The 25165-nt window shown below is 50.7% G+C and overlaps 1 protein-coding gene across 1 annotated transcript; it reads right to left on the minus strand.

Annotated features, from left to right (window-relative positions):
* Positions 1-16591: 16591 nt before the first annotated feature.
* On the minus strand, positions 16592-24586 carry LOC100350617 (spermatogenesis-associated protein 31E1). Its single transcript, XM_089306532.1, has 3 exons — positions 24425-24586; positions 18892-22491; positions 16592-16633 (listed from the first exon to the last, which is right to left on the minus strand). The coding sequence occupies exons 1-3, from the start codon at positions 24584-24586 to the stop codon at positions 16592-16594; spliced, it is 3804 nt and encodes a 1267-aa protein (XP_089162658.1).
* Between the last annotated feature and the right edge of the window lie 579 nt (positions 24587-25165).

A 25165-nucleotide genomic window follows, 5' to 3' on the forward strand; every position in this document is an offset into this window, starting at 1 on the left:
CTTGGACTATTTTTAAGTATTCTCCATCTCACTATATATTAGTAGTTTCTTTCCTTCTTTTCTTTTTCTTTCTTTCTTTTTTTTGTTAAAGATTTATTTACTTATTTGAAAGGCAGAGTTACAGAGAGAGGCAGAGAGAGAGAGAGAGAGAGAGAGGTCTTCCATCTGCTGGTTCATTCCCCAAATGGCTGCAACAGCCAGAGCTGTGCTGATCTGAAGCCAGGAGCCAGGAGATTCTTCCAGGTCTCTCATGTGGGTGCAGGGGCCCAAGGACTTGGGCCATCTTCTACTGCTTTCCAGGCCACAGCAGAGAGCTGGATCAGAAGTGGAGCAGCTGGGACTTGAACCAGTGCCCATATGGAATACTGGCACTGCAGGCAGTGGCTTTACCCACTATGCCACAGTACCAGCCCTCCTTCTTTTTTTCCTTCCTCCCTCTTCCTCCTCCTCCTCCTCCTTCTTTTTACTGCTTATTCAATTGTATGAATACACCAACTTTTGCTTTTCTTTTTACCTAGTCATGGGCACCTTACCTGAGTTGTTTCCAGTTTGCAGCTATTGTACACAACAGGAGGCAGGGAGTGTCGGGAAAGTTTGGTCAATGGGTCCCAAGCTGTAGTAGGAGAAGAGAAGCAGGCTCTGGTGTTCTGGTGCACAGTCGTGTGACATGAATAAGGACACAGTTGTGTGCATTTCAAAAGAGCAAGAACAGATACCTGTAACTGTTTTCACCACCGAGGAATGACAAATGCTTCAGGAAATAGATGTGCTTACCCTGGTAGGAACATCACACTGTGTCCGCACGCATCAGCACTTCACATGCTAGCTCATCATGTGTGCAAGCTTTATGTGTCAATGAAAAAAATGAAAATAAAAAAAAGGAAAAAGGAAAGAGCCACGAACATTCACACTGCGAGTGTTCAGTAGACATATGTTTCCATTTATCTCAGGTAATTGCTTATGAATAGAATTGCAGGTCATGTGTTAAGTGCGTGTTTATTTAATTACATGAGAAACTTCCAAAGGACTACCAATTTACGTTCCCATTAGGAATGTGTGATAGTTCCAATTAAAGACTCATGCTTGCCAATGTGTGGCATTTCCTGTGGGTTTGTTGTGGTGTGTGTGTAATTTTATCTATTTTAATGGGTAAGTAGTGGTAACTCATTATGCTTTTAATTTGCCTTCTCAGGACCTGTAATGGGACGACTTCCTCTGATTTCTGGCCTTGTCTGAAATATCTGCTCAAACCCTTTGCCTGGTTTTCAAAAATTGACATTGAACTGATAATTACAGATTCACGTGTGCTTTTCTTAAATTTAATTTATTTTTAAAAATGTATTTATTTGAAAGGTAAAAATACACAGAGAGAGAAGGAGAGAGAGGACATCTTCCCATCTGCTGATTCACTCCCCAAATGGCTCCAGCAGCTATGGCTGGGCCAGGTCAAAGCCAGGAGCCTGGACCTCAACCTGGGTCTCCCATGTGGGTGGCAGCAACCCAAGTACCTGGGCCATCACCACCTTCAGGGTGTGCATTAGCAGGAAGCTGGATTGGAAGCGGAGCAGGGACTCGAACCCAGGCCCCTCGGTTTAGCATATAGACATCCTAAGCTGTGTGCCTCAAGGGCTGGAACTGGGGCAATCTGAAGCCAAGAGCCAGGAGCTTCCTCCAGGTCTCCCACGCAGGCACAGAGGCCCAAGGACTTGGGCCATCTTCTACTGCTATCCCAGGCCACAGCAGAGAGCTGGATCAGAAGAGGAGCAGCCAAAATGGGCTGCTGGCGCCAGAGTGGAGGCTTAGCCTACTACACCACAGCACCGGCCCCAGAAGCTGGTACTTCCTGTACTGTGTTGAACGACAGTGGTGGGAGCTGACAGCCCTTCCGATCAGGTTAGAGCAGGGATAAGCCTGTCTGGGCTGCTTGTCATTGCCAAGTGCAGGGTCAGGAAGCACAGGACTTGGGTGGCCTCTCCCTGGTGCATGCAGAACACAGGACACCCTGTCTGCCTACTCTTCTTCCAGGTCTGGGATCACGAACCAGCTTGCTTTTCCCTTCCCACCGTCTAGGATTCTCTCTGCTTGTCTCTGTGTGATTTCCAGGGTTTGCAGTTTCGTTTGGTAGAGCAGAACAAACCGCATCTAGGAGATCTTGCTCAGACCAGAAGGCTTCTTTGTCCAGTTTTTAATTAGGTCGCCTGCTGAGAATAACTTCTTTCAGGGTATATCTTTTTTTTTTTTTTTAATCTTCTCAATGGTGACTTTTGATTGAGTACAAGTTGCAGTTGCTTGTGTCTAGTTTTTGGCAAGTGCTGCATGCATCAAGCCTATCCTTTGTAGACAGTTTTGAAATCAGCTTGTTTTCACCCCTCTTCAAAAGAATTACAGTTCACCAGGTTCTTTGCATTTCCTAAGAACTTTAGTACTCTCTAACTTTTTTTTTTTTTTTTTTTTTTGTAAAGCAAACTAACTAATGAAAAATCCCTGGCTAGTATTGTGTTCCATCATTGTAGAGGATCTTAATAATACTGAGTCTTCAAATCCATCCACTGGTTCAATCCCAAAATGGCCGCAACAGCTGGGGCTGGGCCAGGCAGAAGCCAGGAGCCAGGAGCTCCAGCTGAGCCTCCCACGTGGGTGGCAGAGGCCCAAGCACTTCCCATGCGCATTCGCAGGGAGCTGGACCAGGAGCAGAGCAGCCAGGACTTGACCCAGTGCTCTATTATGGGATGCACTTACTGAAAAGCTTTGTTTAATAAGGTCAACAAATAGTTAAGAAAGTATGACAGAATTCAGATAACATATGATCTGCCAATCAGTAAGTGCAAAATGAAATTAAACACATCAGATTAAATAATTTTACCAACATTGCTATGTTTGCCAAATAACTGAGGTTGAAAGAATGAAACAGATGATGATAATGTCACTACAAAAAATAGGGTTTTGAGTTCAAGTTCTAAATATCAGAGCTGAATTCATAGAATTTAGGAAGTGGAAAAATGTGTCATTTTAATAAGCTGGACATCACCATGTAAAATTAAGCTATGAAGTTTGATGATCTATAAGTACAATGGTAGTGGCAGCCCTCATGAAACAAGACTGTATGAGATGAGATAGAGGATGACAATGCATCAGAAGTGGGCGGCAATATTCTTTGCTGGTTTGAGAGCAGATCTAGAGGACAGGAAAAATAAATGGGCTTGTGGAAGATATAATAAATAAAAAACAGACAAAAAGGGAAAAATTCCTTCTGAGTTCCCACGAAATATTCATCGAATAAAAGTGGAAAGTATATTAGGTCAACAGAAAATCTCAACAAATTCTACTCATCAGCCATTGTTATGAAAGATATTCTGTAGCTACACTTTGATAAAGCAGGGATCGACAGGAAAACCGGGAAACAAAGAAGCTCTTTTCATATGGAAACTGAAACAGTTCTTTTGTTGCAATTTATGTGAGAAAAGAGAACCCAAATGCAGAAATTCTGTAAAATATGAGAATAAGTGCTGTGTATGTTAGAACTGTGGGAAATGGCTAAAGTGATGATTAGAGGAAAATCATGTTTATCTTACTAAAAGGAATGTATAAGAACAAAAACAAAAATAAGCCAAGTAGAAGAATGAATTTATTTAAAATAGAAATCAATCAACTACTAGGAAATGAAAAAATTTTAAAAAATCATTTTTTTAAAAACCCAAGAAATGTTTCTCAAAATGGGAAAAAGTAAAAGGGGTGAGATTTTTAGCCAATTTAGCAGACAGAAGTGAGACAGCACCTATGCAAGAAACTACAGAGATAATCTTCCCACCTGTCAACATCGGATGCACATTTAGACATAAATGCAGTGGCACAGGGTGGCATGTTCACGCAGAAATCCATAAAACTTTATTGAGAGACTTTAAATGCAGCAAATGAAATGAAAAATTGAATTGGCACATATGTAGATGGGTCAAGTCTCAGTATTTAAATAAATGTTAATTCTACCCAAGTAACCATGCAGAGTCAATAGTTTCCCAAACCAAACCCCTCTCTTGAAGACTAACAAGATGAAGGATTTGTCTACTACAGAGCGTCTCCTGTTTGGAGACATTTTTGTCTCATCATGACTTGGGGCAGGTGGGGACTGTGGCTGTCACTGTGTGAGGACAGTCCAGGGGAACCAATGGCCGGCAGGGCAGCCCTCCACAGTAAGGATTATTCAGCCCCAAGTGCCAGTACTGTGGAGGGTGAAGATCCCTTCTCTACCAGATATCAAGGCTTTTTTTTTTTTTTTTTTTTTTTTTTTTTTATAAAAGCTCCCATAAACAAACAATATGGAGTTCAGTTTGGGATAACCAAATAGACACAGTAGTGCTTAAGAACAAACACATGCGTTGTAGGTGTCGACCCTTAGGTGGCGCTGCAGAGTAGGAAGAGATCTGGCTCTGTCTGTACCAAAAACCACAATTGTTTGCTATCTCACAGCATACCTCTGAATCAGTCTGGGCTGGAGTAAAGACCTGACTGAAAGCCCACTGTGTAACGCCTTCATGACACAGGAGGGAAAGTGTTCCAAAGCACAGATGGACAAGATAATCACTTTGAAAGCCAGAGAGTGGCAGATGGCTTTTCAAATGAAGTGATCTCAAATGTGAGGTGTAATACAAGAGTACTTAAAAAAAAAAAAAAAAAAAAAAACTGTGGAAAATGGTCGTAAATTTATTTTGGTGCAATTTTTAAAAAAATCTATGCATGGTGTTTTGTTTTGTTTTGTTTTGTTTTGTTAATACACATTTTCCATGAAATTCTTGAAGACCCCATATAAGCAAAGAGCAAGACAAAGAAGATGCCAGATGGGGCCGGCACTGTGGCTCACTTGGTTAATCCTCTGCCTGCAGTGCCAGCATTCCATATAGGTGCCGGGTTCTAGTCCCGGTGGCTCCTCTTCCAGGCCAGCTCTCTGCTGTGGCCCGGGAGTGCAGTGGAGGATGGCCCAGGTGCTTGGGCCCTGCACCCACATGGGAGACCAGGAGGAAGCACCTGGCTCCTGGCTTCGGATTGGCGCAGCACCGGCCGTAGCAGCCATTTGGGGGGTGAACCAACGGAAGGAAGACCTTTCTCTCTGTCTCTCTCACTGTCTATAACTCTACCTGTCAAATAAATTAAAAAAGAAAAAAAGATGCCAGACACAAACTCACAGCCAGAGCGTCTTTATTCTGAGAGGTGAGGTGACTACCCGTGAGTAGGCACCTAGCGGAGAGCCAAGGTCCCTTACAAGCTGAGGCTTACGTGGCTAAGGCTGCTGAGGATCGGGACGGGTGGGCGTTAGGTGGGGCTGAGCGGGTTTGTGCTGGCTAATGTTTGGGGTGGGGTTGAGCTGGGTCGGGGGGAAGCAGGGGTTGAGTTTTGGCTGGTTGAGGAAGAAAGCAGGAGGAGGTATCTCCGCAGGATGGGGCAGGGTCTGCTCTCGGTCACGTGGACAAGGAACGGAGAAGCCCCGGGGGTGCCGTAGCTCTGCTCCCATTCTCCCTCCTTCACCCCCCCATCATATGTATTTGATATTTTTGGCACCAAAATAAACATATTTTTAAAAATATATTTTAGATTTATTTATTTGAAAGACAAAGTTACAGAGAGAGGGGGAGACAGAGAGAAAGGTCTTCCATCCATTGGTTCATTCCCCAAATGGCCGCAACAGCCGGAGCTGAGCCGATCAGAAGCCAGGAGCCAGGTGTTTCCTCCTGGTCTTGCACGTGGGTGCAGGTGCCCAAGCACTTGGGCCATCCTCTGCTGTTCTTCCAGGCACATCAGCAGGGAGCGGGCTGGGATTTGAACCGACGCCCATATGGGATGCCAGCACTGCAGGCCAGGGCTTTAACCCACCGTGCCACAACGCTGACCCCTAGACTTATCTTTTCATTCCATTTCCCACTAACTTTTGGACGTACTTTTATATCCGCCTCAAGTATAATCTACAAAGACTCAGCATGGGTAACATAAAGAACTCACTGTGGGCCGGTGCTGCGGCTCACTAGGCTAATCCTCCGCCTTGCGGCGCCAGCACACCGGGTTCTAGTCCCGGTCGGGGCGCCGGATTCTGTCCCGGTTGCCCCTCTTCCAGGCCAGCTCTCTGCTGTGGCCCGGGAGTGCAGTGGAGGATGGCCCAGGTGCTTGGGCCCTGCACCCCATGGGAGACCAGGAGAAGCAACTGGCTCCTGCCATCGGATCAGTGCGGTGCACCGGCTGCAGTGCGCTGGCCGCGGCGGCCATTGGAGGGTGAACCAACGGCAAAGGAAGACCTTTCTCTCTGTCTCTCTCTCACTGTACACTCTACCTGTCAAAAAAAAAAAAAAAAAAAAAAAAAAAGAACTCACTGTGGCATGGCCTGCCGTGAGCAGCTGCTTTGAGGCGGCCCCCTCGTCTTAGGCAGTCATAATTGCCCTTGCTAGCTTCACTTCTCTCCCGAGCACCCTACCTGCCTTGGACATGTATGGGACACGTGTAGGACACGTGTGCACAGCTGATGCATCTCCCTGCCCATCTAGCATCCTGGGAATGTGAGCTCGAAGGGAGCAGGGACTTCTGTGGGTTCTCTTTTGGAAGCCCTGCATCCAGTGTGTGTCACGGACAGATGCGGAACAACCAAGCAGTCTAGAGGAAAATCGGGCTTTCCTGGAAAAGGAAACGCAGATGGCTGATAGACATATGGAAAGCGGGTCTTACCATCATCAGGGAAGTGCATGGTGAGGTCATGGGATGCCCTTGACTCCCCATCGGCTGTCAATCACCAAGCTGACTGATGCGCCAAGTGTCCAAAAACACCCCGCGAGGGCTCCTTACGGAAGAGGGGTGGCAGTCGGCTGGCACGTGGCCCTGGAGGGCAGCCTGGCACTGTGCTTGAGGTTGAATGTGCACATTCCCAGTGGCCCGGCAGCTCCTCCCCCAGGCTATGCACCTAGAAACTCTCTTGCCCACGTCCACATAGAATAGAGAAGACGTCAGGTGCATTGGATCCAAGGGATCTCCTTGGGAAAGAGGCAGGAACTTGGTGTGATTCCATCGGTCACGTTCCTTTCCTGCATTGGTATTTTTTCATTTGAGAGGCACAAAGAGAGAGAGAGAGAGAGAGAGAGGGACTCCCATCCACTTGTTCACCCTCCAAATGGCCACACAGGTGCAGGCAGGAGTTGGGAACTCAATCTAGGTCTCTCATGTGCATAACAGGAACCCAATTATTACTTCAGCCTCCGGGGTGTGCATTAGGAGCCAAAGCCAGGAGGGAAACCCAGGTGCTCTGCTGGTACGCAGGCATGCTAACTACCGTGGCAAATGTCCACCCCAATAAATACCTTTACGTACACTGGGATCACCATACGTGGTGACCAGGACAGTTGTGTGCCCATTGGAACCCACGCATTCCTGAGGGTGGCCCAGGCCCTGGTTTCACTTCTCAGCGTGCACCCCACAGAACTGCCAGCTCCCCTGTGGACTGCAGGCGGCTGGCTTCATGGGAGGCATATCGCACTCTCCAAAGTGCCCACTTAAGTTGCAGTGTTGCCGGTAGACACCTCTGCTGAGCATCACTATTGCCACAGCCCTTGGTTCCCCTCAACGTTTGCCTCCTGGGGCCGCCTGTGCCCCACCTTTCACAGGCAGAGTGCCGTACTGGGGACCATCCCTAAAGTCCGTGTTTCTGGGTGATGTGGAACTAGGGGTTAAGCCTTCCTTTGGGATGCTTGTATCCCATATTGCAGTGCCTGGTTCAAGCTCCGGCTCTTCTGCTTTCCATCTGGCTTCCTGCTAATGCACACCCTGCGAGGCTGCAGATGATGGCCCAAGTAGCTGAGTTCCTGCCCCCTATATGGGAGACCTGGACAGAGTTCCTGGCTCCTAGCTTTGGCCTGGTTGTTGTGGGCATTTGGAGAGTGAACCAGCAGATGGAAGATCTCTCTCTTCTCTCTTTTTCTCTCTCTCTCTTCCTCTCCTTCTCTGTCACTCTGCCTTTCAAATAAATAAAAATAAATCTTTTTTTAAAAAATGAAGTCCCTGTTTCTGATGGCCACTTGCGTAGTGCCCTGACATATGAAACCCGGGTTGGGGCAGGGGGCTCCAATGGCCCCATCACAGTCCCCTCCCCACTGAGCCCTGCAGCCAGGCTCCTGAGGCCAATCCCGGCTCCCAGCACAAGGACCAGCCGCAGTGCCTGCTCATCCCTGAAGAGGGAGCTGCAGGTCCCTGTGAGCCCTGGGGAACTAGTCCAATGGCGCGGTCACGTTCTCTCCATGCGCTCGGGCCACCCCCGCCTGCCGCAGCCCCTGCTGGGACACTCTGCCCCCCAGGGCAGCCCAGTGAGGCCCTGCATGGACCGGTGTCCGGTGTCCTCGGGGTCTGGCCTGGGCAGTGCGCACAACTGATAAACATCCGGGCCCCTCCTCTAGCCGGGGGCCGGTGGGTGTGCTCAGCCACCCCTCACCCCAGGGCGGGGCCCCTTCCTCAGCAGTGGGGTGAAGGGGGGCGCTGAAGCTGTGTTCTCACAGCAGCCGCAGCCATCCTGACACGTCCACCCCCCCATCTCTGTGACAATTTTAGTCCAAGTAATGTGAAAGTAGGAATAAAGGATAAAGTTAATTCACCAGCTTGGACATAAGCAGTATTTTCACTCTTCGGATACACCGTTAGATATTTTTCCTTGCGTGTTGCTCGGGTGTGTTTTTTCCTCCCTGTACTCCCAGGAATAGCACTGGCGACCGCTCCAGTTCTCTTTAAATTTGGGGAAGACAATCGAGACCCACACCTGAGCAGAAAGGCGGGGGTATTCACCGTGCAGTTTCTGCAAAGCTCATTTGGTCAGGGTGCTCATGGCCACGCGTTCCCCGGCCGCCAGACACAGACACAGATGACCGGAGAATGCTACTTTGCACAAATAGATCAGGAACTCACATCCGCTCGTTTGGCTTTGTCACGCGTCGCCTCTGACAGCACGGGATTAATGCATCGTCATAAAGTCGTCCCAGAGATACTACAACCTGAACACAGTGCCGGTGTCTGCTGCGTGTGGGAGCCGACCCCACTCCGACTTCTTACGGGCTCTGCTCCGGCTGCTCCACACCTTCCCCTCTCAGTACTGGTTTCTGGAACCCCGGGGTTATTGGCTAACGTCAGAGCAGCCTCCTCCTCTCTGCACCCTCATCCCGCATTTATCACGAGCCAAGCACAAGCCGTGTCAGAGACTCTCCAGCGAGCTTCCTGCTGCCAGTCTTGTGACCACACATGGGGGAGGAAGGAGTGTGTCCACAAGTCATCCCCTTCCCTTCAGTAGCGGAAGTTCTTCCAGTGGGTCTGGAATAAGAAGAATCAAATTCTATAATTTCTAGATTTTCTAAAATGAACGCGTATAGCTTTTATAAACAGAGAAACAATATTAAAATACACACATACAGAGACACAACCACTAATGAATCCTGGGGAAGCTGAGTCAATGAGAGAGTAATAGTTTCATGCTTTTCTCTATGATCTAGTTAATATTTTTATTTGCGTGTTGCAACATTTATTCTTATTTATTTAAAGGGAGGAGAGTGAGAGAGAATCTTCCTTTTGTTGGTTCACTCCCCAAATGCTTGCAATAGCTGAGGCTGGGCCAGGTTGAAGCCAGGGTCCTGGACCTCAGTGAGAGTGTCCCACTTGTGTGCCAGGGACCCAAGTATTTGCACCGTCAGTTGCTGCCTCCCAAGTACTTAAATGGAAGCTGGATTGGAAGCGGAGGAACTGGGACTTGAACCAGATGTTGATATGGGGCACAGGCACGCCAAGTGGCAAATTCACCAGCGGTTCCACATACCTGCACCTAGTTAGTATTCTTTTAAAGCCTGCCTGAAATTAGCTTCAGGAAATGGAATTTTTAGATTGTTGAGGATTGCAAAGATTCACAAATCACAAAATAATTAAATGTATTTGATGTGTGCTGGACATTTGAATGCTATTGTTCTTTACTTATGGAGTTGTATGCTCTGTCTAGTACAATTTTTCAAGAGATTTTGAATATAGTGGCCTTTGGAGTACTGTGTAATGAAGAGTTTTGACCACCAGATGGCAGTGTTGCACAGCACACAACGCGTCTGTCCTGCGGAAGTGTTCAACATACAATTTTACATTCTTCTGGGAATAGAGTGTCACATTCTAATATGCTTAAGCAACGAGAAATGATCCCACCTGGGTGACTGGAATATTTATCACATCAAGCATTATCATTCGTGTTGGAAACATTCACAATCTTCTCCACTAGTTCTGCTAGTTATTCAGAATTCCACAATTAAATGTTCTCTACTCCACTTACCCATGGTGCTACAGAACATTAGGAGTTACGTGTGAGAGTGAGAGACACAACTGGAATTCTCTGTAAGCGGACACTGTTGAATACATCCACGTTAACGTTCTAGAAGGGTCAATACACATGACAAAACAATCAAGACAAAAAGTGTCAAACTGTGGGACTGGTACTGGTGCTACGGTGTAGCAGGTTAAACCTGTGCCTGCAGTGCCAGCATCCCATATGGCGCTGGTTCAAGTCCCAGCTGCTCCACTTCCCATCCAGCTCTCTGCTATGGCCTGGGAAAACAGTAGAAAGTGGCTTAAGTGTTTAGGCCCCTGCATCTACCCAGGAGAAGCTCCTGTCTCTTATCAGCCCAGCTCCAGCCATTAGGGCCCTTTAGGGAGCGAACCAGCAATGGAAGGTTACTCTCTCTCTATTTCTCCTTCTCTCAAATAAATAATTTTTTTAAAAAAATGGGTCAAATGGTAATTCTAAACTATTCCAAGAGGAGCCGTTCGCCGCTGTTTTGTTAATGATCAACGTTTTCCATTTCAAGCTCCGCATGCGGGATGCGTGTACGACACAAACCGTGTGGAAGGGAGAATTCAGTGCTGCCCACAACCACAGAACGCACGGCTGTGTGCACCCACACAGCTACATGCACCTTGCTCTTGTAGTCACAGGAGAGAACGGCGACCTCCTGGGCCTTAAAAACACTTGCTTTCCCCCTGCGTGTTTCTCTCTTTCCCTCAGCTACTCACAACATTGCCCTGAAGTGGTCCTTAAAGACTCCAACAGGTCAAATGGCTCAGCAGTCACGGGAAATGCAAAACACTGTTCCGAAGATGCGTCAGTGGAAGTCCACCAAGGACCGCAAGTCAAGCACGTCTTGTGGTATTAAAAAAAAAAAAAAGGAAATGTAGTTGTCACACAGTGTATTGTCTGCAGGAATCCAACACGTTCATCTCATTTACAGCATTTAAACACAGCTAGCCAGGACCAAACCCTGGCGGGGGAGGGGGAGCTATTTCCCTGACTACCAGTGAACGGGTGGGTGCAGTCCCTCCGCTGGGCCATAGGGGGCGCACACACCTCTGCCGTAAGTGGTTTTTTTTTTTTTTTTTTTTTTTTTTCCCTGATAAGAGTGAAACACATTCTGGAAGAAATTTTTAGAAAATACATACGTATACAAATAAAGGCGAAATCAGCCCAATCCTAATACTCAGCAACACGAAGATTTTGGTGTATTATTCTCCATTGGGGCAGATATGCTAATGAGTTTTATAACTGAATATGTAAATACAAAAATGCTTTTAAAAAGTCACGGGCACCACGCTTGACCTCCTACTTTAAAAACATAAGGGGACTCCTAACATTGCCCTCTCCGACCCCTCCTGTAATCTCCCCCAGAAATAGTCTGAACTTAGTCCTAATTATTCCCATATTTGTCTTTAGACGTTATTATGTTTGCATGTCTTCATAAACAAGACAGATCTGTTCTGCATATTTTGAACAGTTCACAATTGGTCCACTCCCCTGAGTTGCTTGTTCTACTCAAGAAAATTTGTAGTGAGGTCTGTCCGTGTTGCTAACACTGTTTATTCATTCTCACTGCTATAGAGTATTCTGTTGCATGAGAACACCATCATTTATTTATTTATGCTCCTCCTGCGTCCGGTTTTTTGCTATTGCAAATAGTGTTGCTGCAAGTATAATTTGCATATGCCTTTGTGTGCCTGGGCACCAGGGTCGTGGTGTGAACAGTCTCGCGTACTCACACCCCTCCAAGGGTTGTAATTCAGACTTCCTCCAAGAGGAGCAGATCCCCCATTGCTCCAGGTCGCCCTGCTAATTTGTTTGCTGTCTCAGTCACCTTCTCCCACTCCACCGCTTGGGAATACAACATGATACCTCCTTTGGCTCTAGATGGTAGCTCACCACATCCTAGTGAGTTTTGGCATATTTTAATTATATTTATATTTTCTTTGAGTTGCCTCCTAATCTTTGCATTTTTTTTTTTTGACAGGCAGAGTTGGACAGTGAGAGAGAGAGACAGAGAGAAAGGTCTTCCTTTTTCCGTTGGTTCACCCCCCAAATGGCCGCCATGGTCGGCGCGCTGCGCCAATCTGAAGCCAGGAGCCAGGTGCTTCTCCTGGTCTCCTATGGGGTGCAGGGCCCAAGCACTTGGGCCATCCTCCACTGCACTCCCTGGCCACAGCAGAGAGCTGGCCTGGAAGAGGGGCAACCGGGACAGAATCCGGCACCCCAACCAGGACTAGAACCCGGTGTGCTGGCGCTGCAGGTGGAAGATTAGCCTAGTGAGCCACGGCGCTGGCCTGCATATTTTTTAATACACTTGTTGAGAAAATCCTTTGCTACCAAGTGCCTTACAATATTTTCTTTTAAATACTTTTCAAATGTAATTTTAAAAGATTATTATTTATTTAAGAGGCAGGGTTACAGACAGAGAGAGGGAGAGACAGAGAGAAAGGTCTTCTGTCCACTGGTTCACTCCCCAAATGGCCACAATAGCTGGAGCTGTGCCGATCCGAAGCCAGGAGCTTCTTCTGGGTCTCCCACATGGGTGCAGGGGCCCAAGGGCTTGGGCCATCTCCCACTGCTTTCCCAGACCATAGCGGAGAGCTGGATTGGAAGAGGAGCAGCTGGGACTGAAACGGGTACCCATATGGGATGCCGGCACTGCAGGCGGTGGCTTTATCTGCTACACCACAGCGGCCCTGGCATTAACTTCTAAACATTGAAACCTTCCATGCTGGTGTTCTTTATATGGTGGCTTGTATTTCCCTGGTGGTTTGGAACTTAGACCAGGTGCTGATCAACTCAGAAAGTCTCTGTCTTCTGCCCTAGCCCCCATCATATTTAAAAAAAAAAATAATGGAATAATTTAACACATTAGTGGTGATAAATATGTGTGTAGAAGTGAAATAAACCTCACCACCATAAAAAAAAGATTTATTTGATAGGCAGGGTGACAAAAGGATGGGGACAGGTGGAGTGCAAGGGAGCAAGGGAGGGAGAAAGAGAGAGACAGAGAGAGAGAGAGCGAGCAAGCAAAACCATCCACTGGTTTGCTCCCCAAATACCTACAGCAGCTAAGGCTGGGTCAGGCAGAAATCAGGAGCCAGGAGCTCAACCCTGGGCCTCCTACATGAGTGGCTGGGACTCAGCACTTGAGCCATCACCTGCTGTCTCCCGGGGTGTGCATTAGCAGGAAGCTGGACTGGAAGAAGAGTCAGGACTTGAATCCAGGCTCTCTGATATGGGATGTGAGTGTCCCAAGCTGTGTCTTAACTAAATAACTATTCCTATAATTGGTTTTAATTATGACCTTTTGGTAGGCAGATTTATCCCATTTCCATTGACTAATATGACAAGCGTTATAGTTTTGTTCTTGTATTCTTTTTAATAGTCTGTCTGAAATCTTCCTTTGTTTCAGGTATATTTTCATATTACTTTGTCTTCCTTATTGTAATAACTGATCTTAACATCATATACTTAAACAACAAACGTTTGGTTATTCTGGGAGTAAACTTTATAGTGTTTATGTATGTACAGTGGAAACAGATACAAAGACTTAGCTCTTGATTTCCTAATTTCTTCTCTTTGCTTCAGAGAAAACGCTGTTGACGACAATGCCTGCACTGGGGGAGGGGGTGGACACTGATGGACTGGGAACTCAGACAGACCCCTGGGTCTGGCAGAGCTACGGCAGATGGCCATCTGAGTGCAGCCGCATCCCACACCAGTGGAGTTAACTGAGACACACATCACTTGGTCCTCCTGGTAATTTTGATTTCTACAAAATGTACTCAAAACGAGGCAAAGGAACTTACAAACGATTAGGAGTCTTTAAAATGCTCAGTAAAGATGGTTTAGCCTCAAAGAAAATAACTCAAGCAAACAAAGCCAGGCTGTTCTATTCTTCTAGTGAAACATGACTCTCCAGAATAGTAAAGCAGGCCAACAGAGGGCACTGGCAATTGTGCACAGAGAACCACAAATGTCCTAGAACAGGACAACAAGCAACTTTGGAGGTCGGACGGGAGAGTATTAAAATGATAACTTGGCAAATGTGTTTAGTTACTGGCCATGAAAATCAACATTATCTCGAATTCGTGAGTATGTGACCAGGTATAGATTTTACTATCTGACACTTGTTAATAATTCACATTCAGCCACGTATGCAGGTTCAGAGGAATATCTTCACTAGGAACAAAACAGGGCTCCAAAGGGCACGAAGTGGTCAGCTGATAAAAAACGGTTTATTGTGCCCAAGAAATTCAGACCAAACCAAATCTAGAAAAACACAGCTGACTTTTGAAAAATGGTACTATTTCCAAACAAGACAGCATTTGTAAGACAGCATTGGTCATATTTCACAATCCACGTAATAGTACATGCGCACAGAGTGCATGGTTTCTGTAAAACGGGCCTTGGGTAAAAAATGTCTCCTGAATTTGCTCCTCATTCTCCAGCTGAACGCAGGACCCTCGATCCACCCTAAGTTCCTCCGCCCCTCTGAGCATGGTTACCGAGGGTGCTTTGCTATGAGTGCAAAGATAAATATGTCCGATTGCAAACTCGTTGAGGATAGCATTAGGGTATATTCTTGTCTGATACAAAAATATTTTTTTATTTATTAGAAAGAGTTACGCACACACAGACACATGCACACACACACACACACACACACAGAGAGAGAGAGAGAGAGAAACAAAGAGAGAGAGAGAATCTTCCATCCACTGGTTCACTCCCCAAATGGCCGCAATGGCTGGAGCTGAGCTGATCTGAAGCCAGGAGCCAGGAGCTTCTTCTGGGTCTCCCACGTGGGTGCAGGGGCCCAAGGACTTGGGCCATCTTCTACTGCTTTTCCAGGCCATAGCAGAGAGCTGGATCGGAAGTGGAGCAGCCAGGACTCAAACCGTCACCTATATGGGATGCCAGCACTATGAGCTATGGCTTCATCCACTATGCCACAGTGCCGTCCCTGTAGGGTGTTTTCTGTATGAAACATTTTATTCTGATTAAATGCACGTGCCCTGTGAAAACCCAAATAGAGTACAGTAAACGACATCTAAGACCATATTCTATTGTGACTCACTGACATTAGAAGGGAGTAACACAGACAAGGAACAGGTTTACATTTGTAATAAGAGAAGGGAACTGCCTGTGGAGACAAGGGGCATTAAAGCAGTCGCAACAGCTTTGCTCCTTTTACAGACAGCAAGGCCTGTGATGCTGTCACCCTAGGGATAAGCTGAGACTTAATCAGTGGTGCACATGGCTTGCTTAGGTGTAATTGAAATAGGTAATCCCCCACATGAATGCTTGCACAGCGCTGTATATAGTAAATGAGGCCTTTCCTTCTTCTGATACAAATTTCTCTCAATGTGCATTTTTTCTTATTTTTTTTTTCTTTTTGTGCAGCTTCTTCAAGTCAAATACCAGGCTGTCCTTTTCCAGTAGTTTTATTTCTCGGTGTAGTATCTGAAGGATGGATTAAGTGATATAATTTACGATTCTAAACTAGTTGAAGCAATATGTCCTTTCAAAGCTCTATAATGGATACAAAACAGACCCCCACTGCTGAGTCTTGGAAAGTGTGTATTTCTTAGATATATTCTAAAAGTTACATCATCCTAAGTAGTTTTGTTTAGCTGAATATTAAGGCTTTCTCAGATCCTGGAAATACATGTGCCAAATGCCTCTTTGCTGCTTTCTTTCTTTCTTTTTTTTTTTTTTTTTTTTTTTTTTTTTTTTTTGACAGGCAGAGTGGACAGTGAGAGAGAGAGACAGAGAGAGTCTTCCTTTTGCCGTTGGTTCACCCCCCAGTGGCCGCCGCGGCTGGCGCGCTGCAGCCGGCGCACCGCGCTGATCCGAAGCCAGGAGCCAGGTACTTATCCTGGTCTCCCATGGGGTGCAGGGCCCAAGCACTTGAGCCATCCTCCACTGCACTCCCGGGCCACAGCAGAGAGCTGGCCTGGAAGAGGGGCAACCGGGACAGAATCCGGCGCCCCGACCGGGACTAGAACCCGGTGTGCCGGCGCCGCAAGGGGGAGGATTAGCCTAGTGAGCCGTGGCGCCGGCGCCACTTTATTTCTTTTACGGAGTCACTTTCCTGCAAGTCTTTGCCAAGTTTCCAGAGTAAAGGAACCACCCACCTCCAATTCAGCTGTTGTTCCCAAAGAAATTTAAAAACAAAAAGAGGAGCCATTGATACCATTTGACTAGACAGGCATCACACTGGACAAATAGCAGCATGTTACTTCTGTTTAACATTCGTCACTCTCCAAAGTGCGGATCAGAGCTGAAGTTGCTGACAGCCTGCAAGGGTGAGAATTTTGCAGGTCACCCACGGACCTTGTCACTCCCCAGTATTCAGCGACACTGTCATTACCTAAGCACGAAAATTGCTGAGCATGGCGCCAAGCAGAGGAGCCCACTTGGGGGCCACTGTTGACAGGTGTCTGTCCCTGGACTGGGGGGACAGCTGACGTCATTCCTCCTGAGCCATGGATCTGCTGTGTAGCTTCCGATCCCCCGGGAAAGTCTCTGTGCCATCGCATGGTGACTGCCTGCAGCCTCTGTGGAGGTCCCTGTGGCATCCAGAGGGTCTCTGGTGGGAGGGGGTGGTCTCTATGGGAGCCTGTGAGGGCTGTGAGAGGGACTGCTGCTTCAGGAGGGAGCCCTGGGGGCCACGGGGGATCGCTGGGGGAGGGCTCCCCGTGAAAGACCCGAGGTTTCCTTGTTTTGCTAGTTCTTTGTGGGAGTGTGGCAGGGACCATCGTGGGGCCGTGTATGTGGCTTCACACGACACCAAGTGGGCACAAGATGTTTGCTTTGGTGGTAGGGGGTGGGGGAGAGGATGGGAATAAGAACCTCTTAGGAATAAAAACCAGCCAGAGGCAGAGCGGGTGGAGGCTAGCCGGGGCTCTCTGGGGACGAGGGAACTTTCTAAGCAATCCCACAATGGTCTGTGGATTTAGGTCAACTGAAACACGGTGGCCGAGTCAGCTTCCGGGGCTCAGGTGTGCACAGGTGCCTCTTGGTGTGACGCTGTGGAGGTGGTACCGTAGCTCTAAGACGTCCAAGCAGAAACCGTGCAACTGAATAGAAAACTTACAGTTGTGTGTGCCAGGGTCTCTAATACAATGCCCTGCTTTGTTCAGGGCCCAGACGCTGGGTGCAAATCCCCTAGGACAGCCTGTAAGAAGAAGAAAAGTTTTCTTTTGATGAGTCTTGGTGTCTGGCGTCTCTGGCTGAGATTCGTGCTACAGGTGGTCTGCGTATCAGGTCTCCCTTGGTGCTCTCTGCATGTCTGTGTGTCCTCCCTGACTGGGAGATGTCTCTGTCACATGGCTTCGAGGGATTCTGTGTCAGGGCCATCTGGGGGAGGGGTCTCACCCTCCCTGGCCTTATGGTATGTCAGGGAGGAGGGACTCCCTGTCCCCATCCCCATCCGTTTCTTGCTGGTCTTGCCTCACTGTCATAGTCTGTGGCACTTTTCCTGAAGGAGGCGTGGGGTTCTCATCCAGCCCCTACCGCCTCCCCACACCTGCCTCTCTGGGTGTTCAGAAGACCTGGTGGCCACTAGGCTCAGGGCCCCAACCTGTGCCCCGCCCCCTGGAAGGACCGGCTGGCCCTGCCCCGCATCCCAGCTCCTCCCTCAATGCTGGGCCTGTCTGGGAGGCTGCCGTAGTTGTGGGGCCCAGACAGGACTTGTCTCAGGAGACGCCTGTGGGTCCTGTGCCCACTCTCCCTCCACCCAGGGCCCAGCTGGTCCCACATGTGGGGGTCATGGCAGGTGTGGGCAGCAGGGTTCATCTCCAGCCCAGCCCTCCGCAGGGAGACACAGGGCTCTTGGTTGCCCAGGAGACCAGGAGAGCAAGATTTCTCCTACCTCAGAGCCAGTACGCTGCAGCCCCTATCCGCACCCCACCCCCCACAACTCCCTACCATCAAAGCAAACATCCTGTGCCCACTCGGTGAAGCCACATACATGGCCCCACGATGGTCCTGTCAACCCTCCCTATGGTTGCACAAAATCTCAGGGCTGGGGGACAGGCAGGTAGGGCCAGGGTGAGTCTGCAACGCCACCATCCGCCTTCTCAGCCTTCCACGTCCCATCCCTTCCAGACCCCACACTCAGGAAGCGGAAACACCAACCCCTCCCCTGCAGGCCTACACAGCACAGACAGAAGCCACCACGTGTGGTGAGAAAACAATGTATATTAGGAAGCAACAGGTACCTTGAGAGGAGGGAGTCATGAGCACATAGTGGGCAAGACAGGTTTTCTCTGCAAGGGCAAAAGAAAGGTTTGCCGAGGAGGACAGATATGAGAGGCGTGATGGGCATGGCCAGACAAGATGCCTCTCCAAAGAAGACAGTGCCTGGGGCAGTGGACGGGATGGCCGGGCGCACCTGCCTCCCGTAGCTGGTGCTGGCAGAGTATGTCTCGGACCCATCTGCTCTTGATGGGACAGCGGTGGCCCGTCGCAGCCTGTGCTGGTAGTTTGGTGATCATCCTTGCCCTGGGCCCCCGGTGTAAGGGATCCCTGTGGTGGCAGGGCCACTCACCCACCGGGCCCTGGGATTCCTCTTTGTACGACTTTTCCTGCGTGGCTGAAAGTTCGTGGTGAAACCCCAATTTCTCCTCTGGGGTCTGTGTGGCGGTGCCCATGGGTGCCTGAGCCTCAGGGGGCTCCTTAACGCTCATAGACATTCTGCTTATGGCTGATGTGCTCGGCGCAGAGGCTAAGATGGGCGTGGCTCTTTGCCAGACATCTTCCTGCCTTTTGCTCCTGTTGGGGAAAAGCCGCTGCAGGAAGTTCCTGACCCTGTCTCCCAGACGGCTCACTGGAGGCAGCGGTGTTTGGTTGGGCAGGGGCAGCAAGGTCTTGATTCTCAGAGACTCTACTGATTCCGTGTCTTGGGTGGGGTGGCACGTCCCAGGGGCCTGGGGGGCCCTTTGTCCTGCCAGCCTTTCTTCCTGCTCCCCGAGTCTGCGCCTCCTGCACACCTCCCGCTTGTCGGTGGGACTGAACACCTTGCTCTCTGTCTCCCACGGGAACCTCGGCCCCTGCTGCTCCCAGCTGCTCTCAGCCCTCCACAGCAGGTCACTTAGCCCCCGCGAAGCGGAGGTGCTGCTACTGGACACACTCCCGGATCGAGCCCGAGAGGCCTGAAACGCCAAGATGTCTGCGGCGAGGATCATCTCGGGGGCCAGGTCTTGAAGGAGGAGGCCTGCTGCCGCCGGAGACTCGCTCTCCAGCTCTGCCTCTGCTGGGAGAGCCTTCTCATCAACAGCCTGTGCCTCCAGGTCCGGCTCTCCTTCCCTGTGTCCGATAGAAATACTGGAGGGTGAGGGGCTTCTACTGGTTCCCAGAGAGTCTACACTCAGACTCCCACACCGGGTTTGGGAGTTTGCTGCCACACTGGCTTCCCAAGTGGAGGACTTGAGCTCCCCTAACTTCACTGCCTCGCTGACCTCTCCAGCCCACGGGCATTGAGCTGCTCCATTGAACCCCAGCATCCATGGGCTGCTGCAGGGGCCTGGGGAGGCCAGGTCCCCGCTCTCTTCTGGGGCCTCATTTCTGGCCTCTGCTGAACTTTGTCTCTGTTCTGGGCTACCTTGCCCAGCCTCCAGGGCGGTTTCACCGTGCCAGGTTCTGCCAGTGGAGCTGGAAGTGAGAGGTTGGGAATGCAGACTGACTGCCTCTGCAGCCCCAGGGACCTTGGCGGGGGCACAGATGTTCCAGGATGGAGTCACCCCCAGGGCTGCCTGGGCTTTCTTATATGCAGGCCAGGGGACGGGGAGAGCTCGCTTCAGGGTGAGCACTGGCTCTCTTGTCATCACTGTCCCTTCCGAGCCTTTCCGATGAGGTCCTCCCAGGAAGTTGGCCTCGGAACCGCAGGTGGCTGAGGAGGGTACGGTGGGCCAGGGAAGGGGCGGGGCCTGAGCCTTCTGCAACTTAAAGTGATTGATGGGCTTGAGAGCCTTGAGGGGGAGGGCCCACCTGTGTCTCACCTGCAGCCTTTTGACATGTGCTTCTAGTACCTCCTGAGTGCCTGGGTTGAGGAACATCTGGGAGGTGATCTCACAGGACTCCCAATGCTTCGAGGATGCTGGGTTTCCGGTTTCCGCGTAAGCGTCTGACGCTTCAGGAGGGGCGGAGGCGTGGTAGGAGCCCAGTCTGTAGTTAGGCACGGCACCCCCACGGCCCCTGCTCGCCTTGATTCCCTCCAACTTCCTGCCCAAATGGACTCTCAGGACGTCGTCTAGATATTCGTGCAGGCTCCCTAGTGAAACGCTCTCTGAGTCACTTTGCGAGGAGCCCATCGAGTCTCTTTCCGGCTGCACGTCATAGCTCACCCCTTGAATCTTTGCTAGGGAGCTCCTGGAACCCCTGGGTGGATCTTCCGGGACCCTGCCCAGGCAACGCCCCAGATCCTTGCTTGAGTCCTCCCCTAGCTGGAACCTTGCAGGGCTCCTGGACTCTACTGTCTGTATACTCTGGTTGCTTTCAAGCGCAAACACAGAGGGCCAGGAGGACCCCGGCTTGTCCTTTGCCTGACTCGTCCCAGGAAATGTGTCCCGTGACTGCATCGGGTCCAGAGACAGTTGGATCCTGTGGGGAAGTCTGTACAGGTGTTGTGTGAACCTCGTTTGAAGGTGTTGCTCAAGTTGTTGCCGGAGCTCAGGGTTGATAAAATCCGCTGGGAGGTTGAGACCCGGCCTGTGGTCCTGGGAGGCCCAGCTGTTGGGCATGCACTGGCTAAAGATCTCGTGGGATTGTTTGACCAGCTGGGGTAAGGCCCTCCTACTTTGCCGTTGCTTCTTCAAAAGATGATTTTCCAGGTGTTGAATAGCAGTGGGGATAACAAATTGGACCTCTGTCCTTGTAGGGAAAGATGGCTCACAGATCTGATCGCAAGAATAGCTTGATGGGATTTGGAGAGAGGATGAGCTGAGAGGCTGGGGCTGGATCTGAGCTAGAGATGGGGGCTGGGACCAGGGCAAGTGTGGAGTCACACTTGGGGTTGGGGTCATGTGGTGCAGCACGAGCTGGGAGGGAAACAGCTGTGGCGGTGTTTTAGCCTGAATTTGTAAGGGAAAGGAATTATTGAGGCCATTGAATAAGATAGAGGCGAGCTCCGCAGGGGGACCAGAGACGCTGACAGTGGCCACCAGGGATTCGCTGTGCAGAATAGGGAGGCCCCAGAAGAGCTGGCTCCATTTCTGCTGAAAACAGTCCTCCTGGCCCTTGGGATGAGGAAGCTGCAGAGGCCCGGGCAGCTGCTCTGCTCGCTGTTTCGTGCCCCAGAAGGGAGGAAGGATGGCGATTTCCGGCTGCTCACCTGATGACCTGAACCTCAGCCCCAGGGAGTCCAGGAGGTGGCCTGATCCTTCCCTGTCGGCTTCCCCCTGCCACACGTTCACATCTGCTCTCTTGGAGACGAGTATCTCCAGCAGCTTCTGGACATTGGGGTTGATCAAACGGGGACCTCCAGCCTTGGGCTGCCTGGGGGTGAGGTCTTTGCAGAAGGTGGCCACTGGCGGGTGGTGGGAAAGACCCTCTTCCTGGGTCCTGCAGTGTGGCGAGGTGGAGAGGCACCAGGCTCTGGCCGCCACCTTCCACCAGGAAAGGGCAGAGACGGGGCAGCTAGGGTGACCAAGGTTTGAGATCCCTGCGTTGGCAGAAGTCAGCCAACAGTTGGGCGGAGACGGGCTCTGTGGGATGGAGCCCAGTGGGAGAATCTTTGAACTACAGTGAGGGAGAGCCAGGCTGAGGTCTGTGGGATGGTGAGGACAGGCCAGCAGATCAGCAGGACCTGGGGAGGGAGCAGGAAGCCCAGGTGCCTGGAGTGAAAGGTGTTCCAGGGGGAGCAATGGCTCCAGTGAGCAAGGGGCACTCGATTCAGAACCAAGAGAAACTCGGGAGGTTATTGGGCCTGGGGACGGGGTACAAGCCAGGGGCAGAGGGGCCTCAGCTGGGGGGTCCAAGGAAGCCGATGGGGACAAGGTGGCAGCAGCAGCATCTTCACACTCCCCACGAGGCCACTGGGCTGGACAAGGTGCTGGTTTGGACTTCTTACCAGGGGGGTCGTCACATGGGAGCTGAGGACAACTGCCCTTGTCAGAGAGCTTCCCCAGGTGGCTGTGGGAGACAGGAGGTACAGGCTAAAGCAGGGGAGCACATAGGACCAGAAACCCACCCGCACAGGCTAGACAGGGTGGGCGCCTGCAGCTCAGGGCACCTCACTGCCCCCCGCCCCAACTTCACAGAGCTCTTACTACCCCCGCCCTTCACCCCAAAGCTTTAGTCATATTCCATTTCTTTTTAAAAAAAATTTTTTTTTGACAGGCAGAGTGGACAGTGAGAGAGAGAGACAGAGAGAAAGGTCTTCCTTTTCTGTTGGTTCACCCCCCAATGGCCGCTGCGGCTGGTGCACCGCGCTGATCCGAAGCCAGGCGCCAGGTGCTTCTCATGGTCTCCCAAGCACCTGGGCCATCCTCCACTGCACTCCCGGGCCACAGCAGAGAGCTGGCCTGGAAGAGGAGCAACCAGGATAGAATCTGGCGCCCCGACCGGGACTAGAACCCAGTGTGCCGGCGCCGCAGGTGGAAGATTAGCCTAGTGAGCCACGGTGCCGGCCAGTCATATTCCATTTCTAGCTTGTGGTCTTCCCATCCTGGGTCAGCTCCAGGCCCTTGGGTCATGTCTGGCCTTGACAGGAAGGAGGAGAGAAGCAGAAAGTTCCTCACCTTTGCAGAAGAGAGATGAGGCCTGGAACCTCCTTGGGTTTCTCCAGGCAATGTCTGCAGGCTGGAAATCAGGAGACTGGGTTAGGGTGCAGAAGGGAGGGGTCTGGGGTTCTTGCAGGAGGCTGAGTGGAATGTCCTTTTATAAGGGGACCCTGGGAGATCAGACTCTGGAGCCCAAGCATCAGTGTCCAACCCCCAGGACCCCGGGCAGTGCCGACACAGTGCATGAAGAGGGGGGCGGGGCAGTGCTCTAGCATTTACAAAGTGCTTCCACATCTATCACTCCCTGGGGTCCCCACCACTGCACTGGGGCAGGAGGGGGGAAGGAGGGGCTCATCTCAAAGAGGAACCGGCCTTATGGGAGCCATGCACCTGTCCACTGCCAGACTCCAACTGGCAGTGTTGCTCCACTGCAGCTCACAGCGCCCTCTGCTGGACAAATGCCAATTCTCTGCTTGGCCATGGCTTCCTTTACCAGCAGGAACCTGAGGATTCCTGGTGCTGATTTCCTTCCCAGGAGCCTCCCCTGAGGCTCCCGGTGAAAGGGCAGAGCCTTACCTTTCAGAGCTCTGCTCTTCCTGCATTTGATCCTTCTTCTTGTTGTCTGCGCTTGAGGCTGAGAGACAAGGCAGAAAGAGGGACTGGGGCCCGGCTCTGTCTCCTCTCTTTAGACACACAGCTGACGGTGCTCATGGACACCAGGACTTGCTCCACTTAGCACAGAAGGCGCTGTGTTCTACCCTTTACTCATTTTTTTTTAACTTAGAAAAATATTTCCTGTTTTTCTTCTTTGCACAGAGGGGTATTCTGTGTGGATGCCCAGTGGGTACCTTGGGCACTGTTCCTCTGAGAAGCAGAGACTTGGTTCTACGGCACAGCTGAGCCGTGAGGGCTGGGGAGAGGGTGAGGAGCCTGCTGCCTGAGGCCAGGGCTGACTCCAGGTTCTGAATGGAGGCTCTGGCTTCTCACTACCACCCTCAGGTCAGCCTGGCTCAAAGCAGTGCCTTGGCCTCAAGACATATGCTTCAGGGAACTGCTCTGTCTGGCCCCCCACCCCACCCCACTCCACACCACCCCAGTTTCCTTACTCTGAGTAATCCAGTCCCTGGCTCTGAGTTAACTGATTTTGCCCCAGTGCCCTCCGGTGCTCCCACACCGGTGGCTGAAAGCTTTGGTTAGAAATCTTAGTGCCCGTTCTCACCCTCATCCTGTCCCACCAGCCCCTAGGCAGATAATATTCTGTATTTCCTGCACTTCCCCATCTCGGGAGTCTTGCTCAGTGATTTAGACAAGTGGAATTAGGAGTTGAAGAAGCAGGAGGAATCGGGTATGGCCGGGGGTGCCGTACCTTCCTGAGGATCCCCTTGGTCCTGGGCGGCACTGGGGCTGGCTTACTCTGCAGCCAGGGGAGGATCAGGAGGAAGAGCCCCACCCCACACAGGACGGGGAGAATGACGTCCACCACACAGGAAGCACAGCTGGGGCTCAGAGGAAGGAGATGACTCTCCATCATCTGAATGGCTCAGTCACCCTCGGGTAACTGAGCCCTAGCAGCTCCCCAGGGAACTAGAACCCAGACCAGCATCACAGAGCTACGGGTTCCTGGTCACAAAGAATGGGGGAGGGGGCAGTGGCGCAAGTTCTCCTCACTGCCCCTCCCCCGCCGCCCAGGCAGCACAGTCCTCCTCTGTTCTGGGCCTTCTAGTTCCCTCCGTTCAAATCAGTTCTCTCTTCCTGGGAATTTCCTGACTTCTTTAAGAGGGCTGAGTGAATTTGTTAGGTAGGAAGTTAAAAATTAGCCTGTATGTGTGTGTGAGAGAGGGAGGGGCTAAAGAAACCAGCACCTGCTGTGGGAGCCCCAGAAGCCCAGCATCTTGCACTTCAGAGTCCTGCCCAGACCCTGACAACCTCCCAGGTGGTCCAGCCCTTCCCCCAAGGAGAGCTCCCAGGAGAATTCTGCCCCCTCAGGACCAAATGGGTTACCTGATAACACTGGTCAATGGAACCTTCTCAGATGCCCTATGGGAAGGCCCTCTACTCTGCCTGTAGCCAGCAAATCTGGGGAGGGATTTGCTAATTTTCACCCAAC

The sequence above is a fragment of the Oryctolagus cuniculus genome, chromosome 1 (assembly GCF_051225735.1).
Source record: "Oryctolagus cuniculus isolate XC-2025 breed Fujian yellow rabbit chromosome 1, ASM5122573v1, whole genome shotgun sequence".
NCBI lineage: Eukaryota > Metazoa > Chordata > Mammalia > Lagomorpha > Leporidae > Oryctolagus > Oryctolagus cuniculus.